Source organism: Anser cygnoides, chromosome 1 (genome assembly GCF_040182565.1).
Source record: "Anser cygnoides isolate HZ-2024a breed goose chromosome 1, Taihu_goose_T2T_genome, whole genome shotgun sequence".
In the NCBI taxonomy this organism is placed as follows: domain Eukaryota; kingdom Metazoa; phylum Chordata; class Aves; order Anseriformes; family Anatidae; genus Anser; species Anser cygnoides.
Genome location: NC_089873.1, coordinates 88,272,128 through 88,290,943, shown reverse-complemented (window position 1 = coordinate 88,290,943; position 18,816 = coordinate 88,272,128). Strand labels below are relative to the sequence as shown.

The window sequence follows — 18,816 nt, the reverse complement described above, 5'->3', positions numbered from 1 at the left end:
TCTGTTCCAACTAAATTTACTGAACTTAGTAAGATTTAAAGAAGATATGCTATGGGCATACTTCAAGACTTAAAAACCTGCTTATCTCCTCATGTTTGTAAGATAAGGGATCATTTCCTATGGATTCCCTAAAACACCCAAGAGGTTATTTTCTCTGTTGAGTATCTAGCTAAATGCTCTGCAGTGCAAAACGGGCTTTTTTTTTTTTTTAATTGAAATATACTCTGAGCAGTTCCTTCTACAATTCTGTTAAAAAGAGCATGGATTGACTAGCCCATTATCAACGTAAAAATGTAAGTAACTATTTAGCTTCTTTCTGTCACTGGTCTTCACCATCCCTATAGTGATGCTCAGGGGTTGCAGAAATGCTACAGAAAAAAAAGAGATGGCACATTCCCAATTATTTCTTTCAAAGAAAAACTATTCCTAGATGATTTGTAGTCAACATTCAGTTGACTTACCCAATTTATCAACCCACAAAGGACTGTGATATTTCTACTTATTTTGCTGCTAGGTCCTTTTAGGGGCCATTATTAATGTAGGGCTGCTAGGCCCTCTAGGCCCCTTTCAAATTATTAATGTAGGTGTTGAACAGTCTTTCCTGACAGTTCAGTTTCAGGTTAGTTAGGAAGAAACTATCTACCCTCATTATGTCTTGAAATTTTTAAGCATCTACAATAAGAGTTTATGTCCCTTGTATCAATACTTAGATCATGTAAGTGAAATATAAAGACCCAGTTCTTGGTTTGAACACATTAAAATTTGGATTTCCTAACCTAAGCACAATTCAAATAATGAAGGTTCTGTAAAACGTGAGGTTTGCAAGTGGACAAAAAAAAATCTATTCACAAATCTGAAATCTACATCTATCTTACTAAAAAAATGCACAAAACCAGCAAAGTTGAATCAGCAGGAAATTCATCTATTTAACTGCAAGTACTGACAAAACAGATATCAAAGGGGTGCTTTGGCCATTTCTTTTCCTTAAGAAGTTTAAGATCACGATTTCAGAGACTCAGAAGTATACCCTCCCTTTCTCAGTGGAAGAAGCTGCACTTTACAGTAAAAAGCTGACTCTAAGACAGTTTTCTTTATCTTTAATTCCCCAACTATCGAGTTTCTCCTCTACATAAGCAATATGTATTTATTATGTATTAGAAAAAAAAAAAGCCCTAGAATTTACTGCAGATAAGAAAAATACTGATGTTATATACTGGAAAAGGCTTATTAGTCAAACAACTTTTAGCATTGTTTCAGAAGGCTACAGCCTATTATTTTGTCCTAGAGAGATTTTGTTTGTTTGCCACTGTATAAAATAGCTCATAAAAAAAGTAGATTATTAAGTTTATGAGTAGGCTCATAAAAAAAGTAGATTATTGCACTCTAATTTTATAACCTTCTCTGGAAAGAAAAAAAGCCACAAACAACTCCTCCCACATATTCTAGAGAGATGAAATCTCCTATATTACTTCTGTATTAATGCCATTAATTATCTCATAGAGATGACACATGGGAAACACAATTATTAAGTAAACCTGGGAAGATGAGATTTAGTAAAGGAAGTGTTAGGTAACAATTTACTAAGTGAGAAAAGAGAAAATGTAAGCCTATAGGAAACATTCTGGTAGAGTTAAGCACCAGTCTTACAGGCAATTTTATTAAATATATTGCTGATGATCTTTGAGCAAAATGTAGGAACGTACTCATGCTGTGCATTGAAGACACAAAGTTTGTTAATTTTATGAATATAGAGGGGACTTTAGGACCTTGGGAAAAAGAGCTGGGAATAAATTCAGTAGTATAAAATTGATGGTTATGTACTTCCATGCTTCCTTCTGGTGAAAGATGGGAACACATTAGCTGGAAATGAGGAAGTAGGAAAGAGTTCAGTAATTTGACTGATCTTATGTCTCAGCAAAAGCCACTACTATGAGACAGCCATAGGTGAGAGAGGGAAGGGATGTAACTATTGGTGCTTCTGAGAATTTTGTCTAGACAAAGAGCAATCATACTATTATTCCTAGCAAAATCCAAACAGCACAGTGTGCATAATTCTGGTCTCCAGCTTCAAGAAAGTAGAACTAGGAAGAGCAAAGGTAGGAACCAGTAGGATAGTGGAAGAACACCACAAGTTTTTACTGCTAAGAGTACAGAAAATCTCAGCACGCTAGCAAAATAAAAGCTGATAATGAACAGCATGACCATCATTCAAATGATAAGCATTGGGCATCGAAAAACTATTATTTCAATCAAAGTACGATGTTAGCACAAACCAAAATGACTAACTATAGGAATGTTTAAACGGAACTTCCCACTTGCTAAGGTGCTGGGGGGATTTTATGGAAATTTGGTCAGTTTCTGAAAAAGATTATAGATTGTATCATCTGTCTTAACAGTAGAGAGGACTTCCAGTTCCTTTCACTCCTTTTCATGAGATATATATATACTAAGATGGCTTATAGCTAGCCTTCAAGACCACCAATGCCTGCTTTTTCTCTCTGGAAGTCCAAATTGCTTTGGGCACGCATAGCTGGTCTCACTTTTCTTCAGTATATCAGTGGGCATTTAGAAATGCCTGAAACCAGAAGAATAGGAGGAAAAAAAGTAAACATATATCTGAGTCACTTGAAATTAAATTTCACTACTTGCACAAACAAAGACGACAACAAAATGATGTGGTCAGGCATTAAACCTGAGTAATGAAAGCATGGAAGCAATGCTAAACCAGTACTGACTAAACAGAAGCTTTTGTCAGATTTTATCTGGGGGAAGAATAAGGAAGGAGGGGGCTGCATAAAGAATTTTAACTGCATTATTAATTTAGTTGAATGATTTTTCTTATATGACTGATTTAAACTCCTACAGGAAGAAATCTTACTATATGCAAAGGAGGAGAAAAACAGTGCCAGACAAAAGTACAACTTCATTTAAGATTTCCACACTAGTGGGAAGCTAGTGGGCGAGGCTATATGATACCAAGAATTGTCATTCTTATTACATTACTCCAAGAATTATTACATAATAGAGACAACAAAGTGCATGAAGAGAAGCTAAGAATCCTACTTGAAAGCAGAAATGGAATTAAAATTGCAGAGCTTTTCACAGCTTGCTCTTTGACCGCTTCAGCCACACAACGAACATTGGCTTTGCAGTAGAAACTATTTCAGCCATTAGATATATACCTGCAATTAAAGTCTACTTACTACTGCTTGGACAATTAATGGATTCAGACAGAACCTGTACAAGATGACTTTTTCATAAAAAATATCATTTAGTGAGCAGAATTATTTATGCTGTGTAATAAGAAACCACCGGCCTTTTTGTCACTGCTAACAATGCGGTGGCTTATAATTGTATTTTTTTTTAAACTGCAAATTATTTAAAACTTCTTCTATACTCAATTATTAAATTTCTTCTGATTGCCTAATGAAAACATATTGTAATGCTTCCAGTAAAGAATTTGCATTGCTAGCATAAGAAATTAATAGCAAGAGAACACTGCCTTTGAAGAGGACAGGAGTAAAGCTAAGGCACCTGACAATGGGTTACATAAACATCTGAAATATGTGAAAGATATTTTCTTAACTCTAGCAATAATGAGGTTGCTTAAATAATTACTATAACTTTTAAAAAGTCCAACAACTGAATTTAGTGAACAAAAGTATTAAAAACAGCAATACTGAACTGGAGGCTAAGTTTACTGAATGATCAAACAATAATGAACATATGTCTACATTTTACACTGAAAAAATATACAAAGTGTACCAAATGCACCTTTTATTAGTGATGACAACCTTTAGTAAACTACCTTTTTTTTTGGACTGCTATACATAGATATTCAATAACTGAGAGAAAGGATTACAGAGTTTCTCCTTCAGATAATAAAAAGAATGATTGATCACATAAGTCTTAATGTATGTAATACAGAAAAACAAAACATTAATGAACAACAACAGAGAATAGCTCTTGCTTTGTCAAAGACAGAATATGCAAAATACAGTTTAAAGAGAAAATTTAGGCCCCTGTGCCCTATATGCAATTTTATGAGCTTTTGATAATTATGACTTGAGTGAGAATATTCAAAAATGAACTGCAAATGTTTAGCCTTGGGGTGCTCAGCAGGCACAAAATAAGCAAAAGCAGGTATTAGGTCCGTGGGAGCTTGCCTGGCTAGGAGGGAAAATACAGCTATACATATCTTATATATAGGCAAAATAAAACTCAGTCATTAAGCTTGTCTAGCTGTCAAAAGAACAACTTCTTTAATTAAGCAATAATTTAATTTAGCGATATGGTTTAGTGGAGTACTTAGTGTTAGGTCGGAGGTTGGACTCGATGATCTTGAGGTCTCTTCCAACCTAGAAATCTGTGATACTGTGTGATAAGTACATAAAGCACTGGCCTCTAGTATTTCCACTCAAAAAAAAAAAAAAAAGGCATTTTGCCAAGCAGTAACAGAGACAAATACTCCTCTAACCTGTGTCCTGGTCCTCCTCGATATCTTGCCCCTGGGATCAGAACAGGATCATCATCACTATCATCAGTTTCCTGAAGAGCTGAGGTCCTGGTAGAGGACTCTTCTGGAGTTGCAAGCCCTGAGGATTCTGGGTGTGACTGAGGTTCATCGTTTGCAGCAAGCAAGTTGGCAGTGGATTCAGTACTTTGCTGACTTGAAACATCTTGATGTGCACTTTTTTCACAAGAGGTTTCTTCCTCTATATTTCTGGAGCCAGTGTCAACACTGGGGCTATTTTCTTCTGGTTGGATTCCAGGATGCTCAGTAACAGGTTGATCTGATACAGCTAATAGAAAATATTAGTGAAAATAATCCACTTCATCAATTATTATTGCTTATTTTAGAAGACATTATAAATGGTCATAGGAATTAAATTATACATATTGAGTTTATATTAGAAATTTAGTTTTCCATTCCCTACTTCTTCATATAACAATACTGAAAAGAGTACAGACACATACTTGCTCCTGTCGTCTCTATAGTTTCATCTGTAGTTTTCAATTCTTCATTACTTGTGTCTTCCTTGTGAGATTCATCAGGAACTCCTGAATAACAACTTAATATTAATTGCATGATTTCACTTAGATATGCATCTATAGTGTAAGAAAATCTACATAGTACTAGCAGTCCTAGATCAAACCAATCAAAACAATGCCCTCCACATTCTACATCTCACTTTACTGAATTTTTGGATACTAATCACATGAAAGTCAGTATATAAAAAACTATCTAGTTGCTCAGGTCAATACATTAACAAAGAAAAAAGTGTATCTTGTTCCTTAATAAATTTATATCCTATGGATGAGAATTTAGCTGCAAAAATAGCACTAGTAGTCTTGAAACAAAAAGATCACTTACTGAAAGCTATTATTCTTGAAGACAGAAATTAAGTTATCCCTCCATTAAAAGAGATTTAAAAAAAACAACCCACAATTCACTAGAACCAGTAATTTGACTTGACTGCCCTTTTAGCAATGAATTGCTGCAAGACATCCTCACATAACAAAATACTTAGCACTCATTATGACTGCAAACAGAAGTGCTACTATTTTTCAATAAAAATTAGGGCCAAAATGCCCTTAAGAAAAAAGAATGAGGGTTTTAGAACTAAGAACCAGAAAAGCTAATTTTGTTTACGTTTATTTGCATCTATCTCAGGTCAGTATCTTTTTCCTTCCAAAACGAAAGGAAAACAAACCAAACCATGTTCTCTTATGGCTATATTCTGCCTTCACATGCATGTGTATGAGACTCCCATTGTGTTCAGTGGTAGTCATGAACATATGAGAGCAGAATTTTTACCTTACCATTACAGAAGTAATGATGTATCTTACTTGTTTCTTCATCTTCAGGTCCTGACTCTTCTGAGGCTTTTGTTTTTACAGAATCTTCTTGGCCTTCAGTTTTGCAATGACTTCCACTCCCTCTAGAGCTTGAATTTGTGCTGCTCCTGGCAATGTAACACGTAAAAAACAAAAAAATAAACAAACCAAATCCCCACAAAACTTAGAAATAATGTAAATTAATAAGAAAATCAATGCAAGAGCACAGCCTTCATCATCTTTCTCACTGCAGTCTCACTGGCAACTAACAACCTTCACAGTAATTTCAAAATTTTCTCTTATGTCCATTGTCACTCATTCCAGAGTCTTCCTCTGCATTACTCAACCCTATTGTTCTCTCCTTCCACACACATGCACACACTAGTTTGTTTTTTGAAGAATAAAGGATAAAGGATTTCCTTATTGCTTATCACATTTCTCTGTGAGAACAGGATTTTCTCTCTTTCATTATTTACACAGTTTCGGTACATATAAATGATCAGAAAAGAGACCTTATTAGGGGTATTACAAGCTGTCAACTGAGCACTAATTACATACATGCTCTTCTCACATCTAATTCAAAAACTACTTTAGATAACATTTTCTATTTTCTTCACTGTTAACTATTGTTTCGCTACCTTCTGAGCCACGGACTTCTGATGTTGGCTTTTAGTCCTCAACGTTTTGTTATTTTTCAAGGTTTACTCTAAGCTGGTACTTTAGATTAGATAATTACTGTTGAGCACAAGTTTTTCTTTCAGAGAAAAATTCCTCAGGAAACATAACACTGTTTTTGCAAATATTGTCAAAACTAATGTTTTTGGACTCCCTAAAAAACACCTTATTTTAGAAAATGAAAAGCCTTTTTCCTGATCTCTCTTATTCTTTCCCTGTCCTCATCTTCATTTTGGCCTCTAAAAGTGAGGCAATTCACTAGACAAAAACAGATACAAAGATGAGTTATAAGAGTTATAAGCATGATTCTTGAGAATGTAGACAAGTATTTTCTTACCTGTGTACATTAGTACTAAACTATTCTACAAGTTACATTGTTAGAAGCAGCACGAATCATGCTTTGCCTAGATTCTTGAGAATCTAACCTAGGCTTCAATGTTTTTATTTTTTACATTAAATATGAAAGTTTTTACTCATCTTGATAAGCCATAGTCAATTTACTGTTGTACTGGATTTGAAGTATGCGGAAAATTTTTCTTAGCCCTTGCATTACTTCTTCTAAATCCGTATTTTTCAGCATTGTTTTTGGACAGACAGGAAGGGACCTTTTGGATACCAAGCTGAGTTTTTTTTCTAAGTCATGCCTCATATGATATAACCACTTTTATGAATGTAATCACACTCCACCATAGAAGTGATTAAGATTTTTGTTTTTTTTTTTTACTCTTAGAAATCTACTTTTCAGTGAATTTACACTCACCTATTACTCTGCTTTAATTTTTACTTCAGTGGTATTTTTCACACCAGCAGAGGTGTAGAGGGTGTTTTGTAGAGAATAAAACAACACCCTATGCTTCCTTTACATTAATTAAGCCTTACTACCTGCTTCCATAGCAAGTTTTCTGTTTCCCCAAGTTTCGGAAGGCCCTCTATTTCATTCTCACGGCACTCCCAAATTCTAGATCATGTTTCTGTTACTTGTCCTCAACTGCATGATTTTTATTTATTTATTTTTTACACAGGATTTCACCCTACCTCTACTATTTCATTCTACACGGGTTTTTATTTAGCCTCTGGACTGACAGTGCCTTGCAGTTTCGTCACACTAGGAAACACTTCCTCTTAACACAACCCACTGCAAAAGCTCCATTAAGTCAGCTCACTCTTACATGCAGTTTCTTTATTAATTTACCTACCACACCTTGAACAGAAGTTCAACACAGCAAAACATCAAATACGTTCTTGGAAGTCCAGACAGGCTCTCAATAGTACACCATTTATGGTTCTAGAACCCATTATTCTGTTGGAAAACAGTACTGCATCCTGCAAATTCCAGTTCCCATAATTTTGGTTCATTTCCCATGTACTGCTTCTTTTAATGCCTTTTTAACAGGACTGTTCTACAGCCTTCAATATTGATATCATTAATCTTAACAGATCATGATGTTTAGCCCTTCATTCTCCTTTGACACTATATTTGATGTTTCTTTCTCATTCACATGGTGTTAACTGTTGGTGCAAGAGATTTGTTAAAATACTAGCTATAAGACACAATGTAAGTACCATTTTCTTTTTCCAAATTTCTTAGATGAAGAACCTCCAATTTTCCTGAATTAAATTCCAACTCCTACTTTCACTTGAGTTGCATCCAGCTCCTGTGACCTTTTCATCAACATACTCAACTTTACTAGTAAATAATATACAGTATTTATTTACTTTTTACTTACTCTCAGTATTTCTTAACTGCCATTCCACCCTTGCTTCAATAAGATTAAATCATTAAAAGACCTTTATCCCATCTGTTTTATTACTCTTTGAAAAGTTTAACCGAAGTTAAGGTTTAGTAGTTTTCACTTAGCCTTTAATTCTTCAATTACATATTTTTGTAATGAGTAGTTTTCCTGTCCCTCATCTCCATCTCCTGTACACACTACTTTTTCTTAATATTGGTTTTGATGCAGCAGTTCATTGAAATTTGCTGTCTTCAAAATCATTAGGTGTTTGAAGTATAAAATTCATTTTTCAAATTTTATATTAAAAATAAACACAAACAAAATGTTGATGATGTTTAAAAAAACTGTTTTCTGTGATGCAGTGATAGCTAGTACTTCATTATAATAAAAAACACTATCAAGAAAAAACATACAAAACATTTGTTAACGCTCTGTTCCTCTTGGAAAAAGAGCCTATCCTAAAAATAGTAAACAAAAATGATGACAAATCTAAACACAGAATTATTTAAAAGCATTACAACAAAAGTAATTCTTTCAAAGCTTGCTAGATTTGGACTCTAAATAGAAATACAGTCTGAGAGACTGCTCTAACAGAACTGTTGCAATATTTCAAGTTCATTATAGACAAAGTGTTCATGCTGTGAAAGCACACAGATCACTGTTTGAACTTTTCAAACTGCTATGGACAGAATTGTCCATATTTATTTTATGTTTAAAGCCATAGCATTTAAGAGTAGCTATAAACATTTATTTTTATGTTTTGTTGCTTTTTTTTTCTCTAAGTAAGAAATGCTAGTGAGCATTTTTATTTACTTTCCTTACAATAATTTTAAAAACATGGGTAAAGGAATAGAATTAAGAGGAGATGAAATAAGGACTGTGGTTGTTTTGGTAGGTACTGAGATGTTCTAATGATAGACATCCATACAAAACCAAGTAAGTCAGGCCAGTTAGACAGTATGGGTTTCTTTATTATTTAAAAAGGATGCCATCACTGTAATATCTTAGCAATCCATGAAGTTGATATTTTAACTATACGAATTACCTTGATGAATGCATATTCATCAACACTCCTCAATCACAGAAATAATAACTCCATTGTTTTACAACTCAGGAACTGTGTCACAGAAACACTTACTTGCTGAATACTGTATAAGAAGTCTGGTAAAGCAGAGAATCAAAACTTGATTGCTAACTTCTGGACGACCTTTCCATCACCGTACTACCTTGCTTTAATAAGATTAGTGGATGTGAAAATGATTCTCAGTTTTGATGGCAATAGGTAAGTCTTTTTAATGTTAACATAGTGGGAAACCTATAGCAAAATATCATAAACAAACTCTTGCATAAATTCCACATCAAAGTATGACTGTCGTTTACATTCTATATGCGCTAAAGACTCCAGCCATTTCAAATTGCATATATACCTACTGGAAAACATACATATATCATATGGAAAAACTATTTGCATCTATGCTAGATCAGTGTCAGTGAAATACAGTTGTCATTAACAAGTCAAAAGCAAAATTGTCTTACCACTCATCAGTGAAGTCCAGTTTTATTGTGCTCGTAGTTGTTCCTTCTGTACTGTAGTGCAAACTTAAAACTGGTTCACCTGTTCCCGTTCGTGGCTTGTCGCTCTCTGTAAACATGGGGTTGATAAAGTTTGGATGAGCAACAGCAATGTACATAAAGATGTTATATTTCTGAAAATCCATTTAATTATCTTATAAAAGGTCAAATATGATAGTAACATGTACAACATCTATGTAAGATTGGTTACAGCCCAAGCAAAAAGTTAAGAAGTTTCAAAGAAAACACACCAAATTTATACTTTGCAATGCTTTAACAATAGCCTAAAATTATTTGTATTTACAAGAGCAAACAAAGAAAATGCTACCCTTCAACATGCAGGTGAATAAAATTGTCAGCTAAGTATGTGTATACACAATATGATCCTTCATGAGCAGATCTCTTTTCTATCAAGTATCTTAATAAGAACATACAGTGCTTTAGAAGGGGTGTTCAATCCTCTCTGTCTCATGTAAATACACATGAAGAAAGATGACGAGCTATAATATATCACATTACAATAACTCTAAGCTGTAAATATTCATGACATCCAAAAGCAAAAGAAGTCAATCACATTGAAAACCATTGCAACTCTAGCAAACTTCAGCTGAATATATAGTTTGGAGGACTGTTCAGTGGGCACTTTCAAAACGGAACTGCTAAATAACATTGACCTTGAATAAAATCCAGTCACACTACCTACATGCATGGCCCAATTTCCATTAATGCTTAGGCTGGCCGTGGGCAACACTAAAAAGTTAACGTAAAGTCCCATCATATCAAGCCTCACTACAGAGGTGCCATTCTCTCAAAATTCAGATGATAGAGTTTGCTTAGTATTAGGCACCACTCAAACGACCTGAAAGTAACCTACATAATTTCTCTTTGCACAAAACCTGAGCTTTTTATTTCAGGACTGTTTGGACAAAAGCTTATCAAATTTTCTTTGTTTTATAGAGTACAGAAATTTGACTAAAAGTATACCTACAGTACTTGCAGACTGGCACTTATAATAAAGTAAAAACTTCAGATCATCTTTGGGTAAGCAACAACTGAAAGCTAACACTGAATAAGCACAAGCATACAAATTCCCCATGCAGAACAGCAATGGCTTCAATATTGCCACAGGATATTTATTTTAAAAAGAAAAACAAAAACAAACACGATTAACTTGTAGGAACCATGAAACAGCACATAAGAATTTAACCTAACAATTAATGCTCATTTGTGAACTGCTGGCGAGAGAAATCCACTCAAAGTGTCACAGAGCAGTAATCAGTGCTCTGAAGAACTTTAACTATGTATTTCTATTCTGAAGAGAATCTTTTATGTGAAAGAGCATTGATATTTGGGCATCCCTTCCTAAACAAGTACAAATACTGATTGTTCCAGGATACTGCATATGTTATCAGTAGCTGGACACTATTAGAGTAAAAGATAACATAGTTGAGGGATTATCTTCTTTGTCACAGGTAGAGTCAAGACATATCTTTAAATCAGGAACTCAGATAATTAGAAGACAGACAATTTACCACCTTGAATAGTCCAAGACAGCCATCAAACAATGGTAATGCTATAACCTGATGCTACTATGCAACATTTGCTTCATCACAAAACTAGTTAATATTACCAAAGTAACTGAATATCATTAAACTATAATGAATCTAATTGAATGCTTATGAACTCGTAAGAGTGCTTTCCTGTCTTAAAATCCTGTCTTAAAAAAACTAAAGCAGGATGCTGAAAGACTGTCTTCTGACTTACTATGGAAGCAATGCCTGTATTTATTCAGACTCAAAATATTGGAAGAATTGCCCTCTTTGCTCATATGCTTACAGAAATAACTGAGAAATGACTTTTATAAATTCCTGGAGAAAGACAGCTCTTAAACCATACTGTGTAATCATTTTTTCTTGTACCTACAAAAATGAGCTATGATTTGGATTGGGTCAGTTTCTTCTTTAATCTGTCTTTAGGACATGAAATTGACACTAATAGGAACAAGAAACTTTAAAAGATCAGACAGGAATGTGATAATAAACTGGAGAGAATTAGTTGTGTAGTTCAACTAAATTATACTAAGTTCACTGCTAATGGGAAGCTGAATGGGTGTGTATGTGGAAAAGGCTAATAAGCTTTGCCTAGTGCAAAATTGAACAACCTTTTAGAAAAGCCACATAAAAATCCAGAAGTTGTGAATTCTGTTTTCAAGCACAGAGTGACTGCCAAAGACTGAATAGATCAGAAGAAAGCAATGTTCTCTTTTAAAAGCTTAATCTCATCAGACCAAATCTATTTCACATTGAGAGCCTAACAGGGAAAGGAAGAAGAAAAGTTGCATAGCTTCTGTGATTTAGGGGCCAGCTATTCCTAAAACTATTAATCTACTTACAAATCCTAGTGAAGTAAAAACTGCTCCAACAGAAAGCTATAGCATGTCAACACCTTACTAAGCTCTATTTCATATTCCTCAAAAATACCTTGAAACTTAACTTCGATTTTACAGCCAAATACATTATACTTTAAAGATACTATCAACAACTTAGTCTTATTTCATATTCAGTCCTGTCATAGAAGACATACTCCCACGAAACAGTCTATTCTCAAGGGTCCTATATGAGGAAGGTACTTTTTAACATCAACCCTTACAACTGAAGACCAAATTTCATTCATCACCTTATGAAAAATAAAAACTGAAGGCAACGCCCCATGCTTTTTTCTCTTAGAAAATGAACCTGTGCAAGTGTAACTTCACAAAGATTTGGATTCTTACCTATGAACTGGTAAGAGCATAAAGACAGGTTTCTAGACTATATTATCTAGCTAAACTAACATTATAAGGAACTTTAAGCTTGTTTCCCACATCTCAAATGCTGGCCTCTTCACTGATACATTAATAAACACATGTGAAGAAGACAGATGTCTTTTCATTAAAAACTTCCAAAATAATTCCCATCCAGCACTAATCATGATCTCCTCATAAGACAATAAGCTTTGTACATTCTTTGTACATTCTACAATTTCTTTGTCTGGTTGATTCCCCTTCTAATTACACTTTGTACTGTGTTTTACAGAACAAAGCAGTACAGTAGCATGCTGTACCATGCAAGAGGCACAGTTCTAAAGTGAGCTCTGCAGGTATAAGCTGAAGATTTTTGGATCTGGAAAGCTCTGTAGGCATACCAATGCCCAAGAAATTTGTCTGTCTGAGGTAGAGCCAATCAGCTGGGACACAACACATGCTGACATTTTCCAGGACTTAAGGTACAAAGAAATGAAGAATTAACTGTGCTGTAGTTGACACACCTGCTTGTTCAGAGCCAGCTCACATATCTGTCAAGTGGCACTGAACAATCTGGCATGGACATCACACCGTCATGTTGATGTCCCATAAAACCTAGAACTAACGTGCAAATACCTACAAATATCACCGCTCAATACGGCATCTGTCTATGTAGGAAGAAGCATTAATATGGTATGGCATGCATATACTCATTTGCACTTCAAAGTTACCAAACTAGTGCTCTGCCTTCAGGTTCCCTCTACTCATATCAATTCAGGAAGTTCCTAGAAAACATACTATTGCCTTTGCACTGGAACAACTCTTAGAGTCACCCTTCATTATTACAATCACAGTCAAACTAAACCTCCAGCGTTGATCATTACAATCCATTTGAAACCTATTTTGTACAGATGGGAAGAACTTACAGCTTCTGCTGGAATGTCAGAAACATGGCATTGTAAATATATTTTTGTAGTAAGTATCAAAAGATATTTAAACCCAGAAACAGTTATAAAACATAAATGCCAACAACAGACTGGTCCAACAGAAAGCCAACTAATTCAGTACAAAATTAAGAAAAAAGGAGTAAGAACAATAAAGAATTTCTATACAATAAGAACTGACAGAACTCCCTTATACTTGAACAGAAATCTCAGGAAAGTATCAAGTGAAAATAATGCAGTTTAACTTCAAAAATCTACCCTGGATCTCAGCAAGTTTTTTTTTCTTTTCTCTTTTTCAGGAAAAAATATCCTAATATATGACTTCTGTTTCCAAATTCTTATTTTTTGAAACTAAAATTTACACTGTCTCTGTTCAGGTGATCCTTACCACCACAAAAGAAAAATATTACCTTAAAAATTTCAGACAACAGGTTTACCAACTCAATTCAGATAAATACATTTTGGGATTTTTTTTTTCCATATTAAAAGAGAGTTCTTTTGCAAGAAGAAACCTCTTCACATTAATTTAACTTATTTCTTAATGCAGGAAAAATTATTAGAAAAAAAATGAAGAGTCTATTACAACTAAGCAATTAAGAATAGTACTGGACAAACCAGTTTTCAAGGCAACCAATCCTGCTTGAAGAGGACTCTGATGCAGACTTGGGAACTGATTTCTGGGACCATAACTTCTGCTTTTATTTTTGTTGTTGTATGGGTTTAATTCTCAACCTCAACAAACAAGCTATTTTATCAATAACTATTTTTCCAATTTTTTTCTGTTGAAGGAACTCCAATAAACATATAGACTACATATGTTAATTCTAGCTTATTCTACTACCATAAAATAATGCTTCTTCTGAGTTCATAAAAGAGAGCATAATTTGGCCACTCATAATAAAAAAAGTTTTCCAGCTAAACGTGAATAGTGGTGTTGACTATTGAACCATGAATAACTAGCAAATGTACATAGTTAGATTTAAAACTATTTCATCGCAAAATGTAGTTCCACAACATGAATTTATTATGTCAATAAAAAGCACAGCTTGATTTTTTCCCCCATGGTCTGGCATCCTAAAATTAAACATATCTCAACAGTTGCCAAACAGAGCATCTTTCAGAAATGGGACTTCAAAACAGCATTCTAGTTTAGAATATGAAACAAGAGGAAAGAGCCAGCTCTTTTTTGATATTTGAGATACTAAAGCTGTACTGAGGCTTTCATATGGAAGTAAACATAATGTAGAGTGTATGGAAATCTATTTTTAAATTACCCTCTATCATTTATTAATTATTCAGGCATAAATATTCACCATAGATGATGTTGGCTCAGCTGGAAAAGGGTGTCCTTTGGCCTAGTTCACTGCTCACAAGTTAGACTGATGAATAATGGGCCTAGGGAAAACTCACGAGCTTGCTTTCTACCACCAGCCCATGAGAAATCTACAGAGAAACAGTAGTACTTGTCTAGCAGAAGGGGTACAGGACAAAGGATTACAAAGGTAAGATGCATGTGAGTGCTATAGATGCTCTTGAGTTACTCAAACCGTGGAAGTACAACAATGCTGCATATATCTCTTGCATAAAATAAACTACTTTGGCATTACATGATTACAAGTTACTTCAATGTTGACAGTTGCACTCTGATCGAAGAAGAACCATCCAGAAAAAGACTGCTTAAAGAATTAAATTTTGATTTACATTTAAAAAAAAAAAAATCTAAATGTCTGTAGACTGCGTAAGACATTTATTGTACCTACATCAAATGCATTTAGAATTGAGCATAGGATGGCTTTTGAAAACAACAATTAACCTTACTCTGATACTGGTATTGAGAATTAAATAATTAATGAGTTTCCAGCAGATCTGCTTACAGAATGCTACTTTATGCAGATGAACAGCATTTTGGACTGTTTATCATCATGAAAGGCAATTTTAAAAAAGAAGCATTGCAATCAACTATGGCTGGGTATAGCGCATTTCCTGTCACGCACCCTGTTGCTCATCAAGTGACATGGATCCAAGCTGTTTGTTAACCACAGAAGAAGGAGAATCTGAAACAAAAATGAGATTTCAACTTAAAACATAAGCAGCAGAGAACTGCACAGCAATGTCACGATCACATGTTAGTTTAAAATAAAAAATAAAAAGCAGCAACATAAGGAAGCTTTGGGTTTGCTTTATGAGCAGCCAGCCATATTGCATTTTCTAGGCATGACAGAAGCAAAGCCACTTGTTTCAAATCACTACGTATTTCTTTAGGTAAAACAGGCTGTTTTACCTGAACAGGCTGTTCAGGCTGAAGAGCCTGAAGCTTGCTGACATTGATATTGAAAATGCTTGTCCGTTACCAAGGCTTTTGGCATGTTGTTCAAATTTCTAAAATGTCACAAAGAACACTGAAGAGTTATGACTTCAAAGCCTTTACCAGCTTTCAAATGTATTAGATGACACTAGTACTTCAAACTGTGTGCTAAATGTAACTTTCAGAGTACTTATACTTCAACATAAAATACTCATGGCATACCAGTATCTTCAATATTTATACCTATAAACATAAAACGTAAAAGATGAGAGGATTTGCAGATATAACAGCATATAAACTGTTTTTGTAACATTAAAGCACCAAAATAGATCCCACTCAGATGACAGTTCAATTCAATAGCATTCTTAGATGCTATACCTCTGTAGCATCTGATGATTGAAAATTTTTTCATGAGTTTAACACAGTACCACATCAACCAGTCTTATAAAAATTCTCACCTAATCACAGAAAAAAAAATGGAGGAAAAAAAGCAGCAGTTAAATGCATTTTCCCACTGGATACTACCAGTTAATAACCATCACCAGCACTGCATTCATTGTGCAAACAAATGACAGATGCTAAGTTCAACATCGTCTGTGAAGTCTATTTTCCTTGTCGTCTCTGAAGACCAGACCTTACTTCCATATTGTTGTAAAACGGGCTGATGTACATAAATTAGTGCAGTATTTCAAACATAATATTGGCTAGGCTACCATATCTGAGTTCCACTTGTTGATATTCTGTTATAAACAAATTCATGCTAAACTAAATGGCTTTAATATCCTGTATTATAAATACAGCCATAGTGTGCAAAAAAAAATCACAGCATGCTGAAATAATTTTAACATTAATTTAAATTCTATATAGGGAAAGCAATGAAATAATACATTCTCTCCTACAGGAGGTTCACTTTGAGGTTTGGGCCAGAATAAACAGCATGACCCATTTTGTAGAATAGACATATAACCTGCTAAATTAACAAAGCTAATTTAAAGATACATCCTCAAATGAGACTTCAGCTACCGGTGCAAGAATTACAGCTTGTTTCTTCATTACACTAATACCTAGCATTGCGTGGGAGGGGAGAAGCAGTGAAGACTAAGGGAGTCTGAGGCAAGTTCCATGTGTTTTGGAGGCTGGCTTGTTTTGGTAGCTGGGCTCGTACACTACTTCCATAATTAGGGAATAGAAATTGGCCTTAATTTGTCTTCATCTTTGTTCAGCCCTACCCGTGCCTTGCACCCAAGAAACCCAAGCCAGACCACAAAATTTGTCCTCCGGATTTAGATGGGGCTTAGCTCTTAAGTACGAGACCTGTAACATTAACATATTTCACTTTCCAAAACTGAAGTGTACTTTAAATGTAATTTCTAATTTAGAAGGGAAGTGCTTATAGGAGAGCATTATCAATGGAGTAGTAACACACTTTTAAGAATGTAAATATGAGGAAAAAAGCTGGTGTAAAGATGCACCATATCATACAATGATCTGCTTCTATTTCAGCTGACTCAGCACAGGAATTGGTATGCATCTCCCAAGGGTGGACTGGGTTGAATCACATTCACAGCTATGAGCCCACGGCTGGGATTAACTTCTAGCGAAGTGCTAAAGGCAAAGGAGGTCTTGTATAGCAAGCTGAGAAGACTAAATCACAGAAGACAGTGATTCTCAGTTGAGCCCTGTTCTTACAGTCCAATTCTTTCCACGTGCTTATATGTACTGTTTAAGAGACATATCATGCCGCCTATCATTTTACTTGGCTGGAAATGCTAATCTCATCAGCTCTTTAATTCAGGCCAACACAAATAAAATAAACATGACTAAATAAACACAGTATAATTATAAGCATAAGAAATTACATTTACTACCCTTACCAGTACTTCCAAATTTTATTGGCTTTAAGTTATAAAGCAGTAAGTAAACAGAAGCTTTGTTTTGCCATATGTATCGTTCAATCGCTCAGTAAAAATGAAACAATTTCTAGGTAATAATGCTAACATAGGCTTAAGTGTCCCACATTTCACTCTTATTTTGGTATCTTCTTACAATTTTAGTGGAATTAATCCACTAAATTGAACATTAATCCAAGAAATTAAACACTTGTTTTAATAATTATGAGTAACTGCTTTGTGCAATGACTAAGCTCTCTGTTAAATATTTTGAACTTAAAATAAATGCATTTCCAAACTTCAGCATTTAAAAATTGCGAAGAATCTAGTAATAAAAACTGCATTCTTATTACTCAGATTATGTAAGATACGTGCACACTACACACAGCTACAGAAATATGTCCTGTACACACTGACTTGTAATACCAACTCTGTTTCTTTTACTTCAAGATCAGCTGGTTCATATTTCTGTAACTTCTTGTATTGTATTTTATTCACTTGAAGTTCTCAACAAGAGAAACAAAGATCTCTTCAATGCCTTGCTTCAGTTTATGACCCATTACTAGTTAACGGTGATATATACGTGGCATATCAGCATGTGGCAGAGGAGCAGTAACTACAGGTTATAAAGGTTTAATTTCTTTGTCGTTTGCATATAGCACATACACAGTTATTTAAATTCTGTGTAGGATGTAAATGTTATGAAATGCCTCAAAAATGAAAGCCAAGTCTAGACTTTACTGGAGAAAATATAAAATAAAAAATTTATCGTAGTTTCCTCTTAAATAAAGTGGCTACCAAAAAAAGTCCACATCTGTTCAACAGCTAAGAAAAGGCTTGAAGACAAAACAGACCTGATACATATAGCATAATCAGCTTCTGAAACCCTGCCAAGTTTACACAATACTTTATGCAAAGTATCCACTGAAACATAGTCTCTCTGCCATCTGAGAATGAAGTATATTCTTCTCCAGCATCAAATCAGCCCACTGTGAATCATTACTTAGTTAACTCATCTTTGTATCCAACAGCATCATAAGCTTTTGAACATACTTCTCACACTCCTCTAAATAGTATA

At 34.5% G+C, this 18,816-nt stretch overlaps 1 protein-coding gene and 1 long non-coding RNA gene across 8 annotated transcripts in view; one reads left to right on the top strand and one right to left on the bottom strand.

Annotated features, from left to right (window-relative positions):
• The window catches only part of DCAF6 (DDB1 and CUL4 associated factor 6), an 83,627-nt gene that overhangs the window by 17,689 nt on the left and 47,122 nt on the right, over positions 1–18,816 (bottom strand). For 4 of the 7 annotated variants that reach the window (XM_048071573.2, XM_048071578.2, XM_048071575.2 and 1 more), the window contains 5 exons: positions 15,539–15,598; positions 9,783–9,888; positions 5,824–5,966; positions 4,978–5,061; positions 4,478–4,802 (listed from right to left, as the gene is read on the bottom strand). In XM_048071573.2, the coding sequence (XP_047927530.2) occupies positions 4,478–4,802; positions 4,978–5,061; positions 5,824–5,966; positions 9,783–9,888; positions 15,539–15,598 (718 nt within the window). The remainder of the gene's footprint in view (positions 1–4,477; positions 4,803–4,977; positions 5,062–5,823; positions 5,967–9,782; positions 9,889–15,538; positions 15,599–18,816) is intronic. The other 3 variants (XM_048071577.2, XM_048071579.2, XM_048071574.2) reach the window with 2 other exon arrangements.
• On the top strand, positions 7,930–17,525 carry LOC125183676 (uncharacterized). The gene is made up of 6 exons (XR_007166042.2): positions 7,930–8,068; positions 9,361–9,528; positions 10,776–10,859; positions 12,893–13,082; positions 14,976–15,046; positions 17,353–17,525. It is a non-coding gene; the product is annotated as an uncharacterized lncRNA (long non-coding RNA).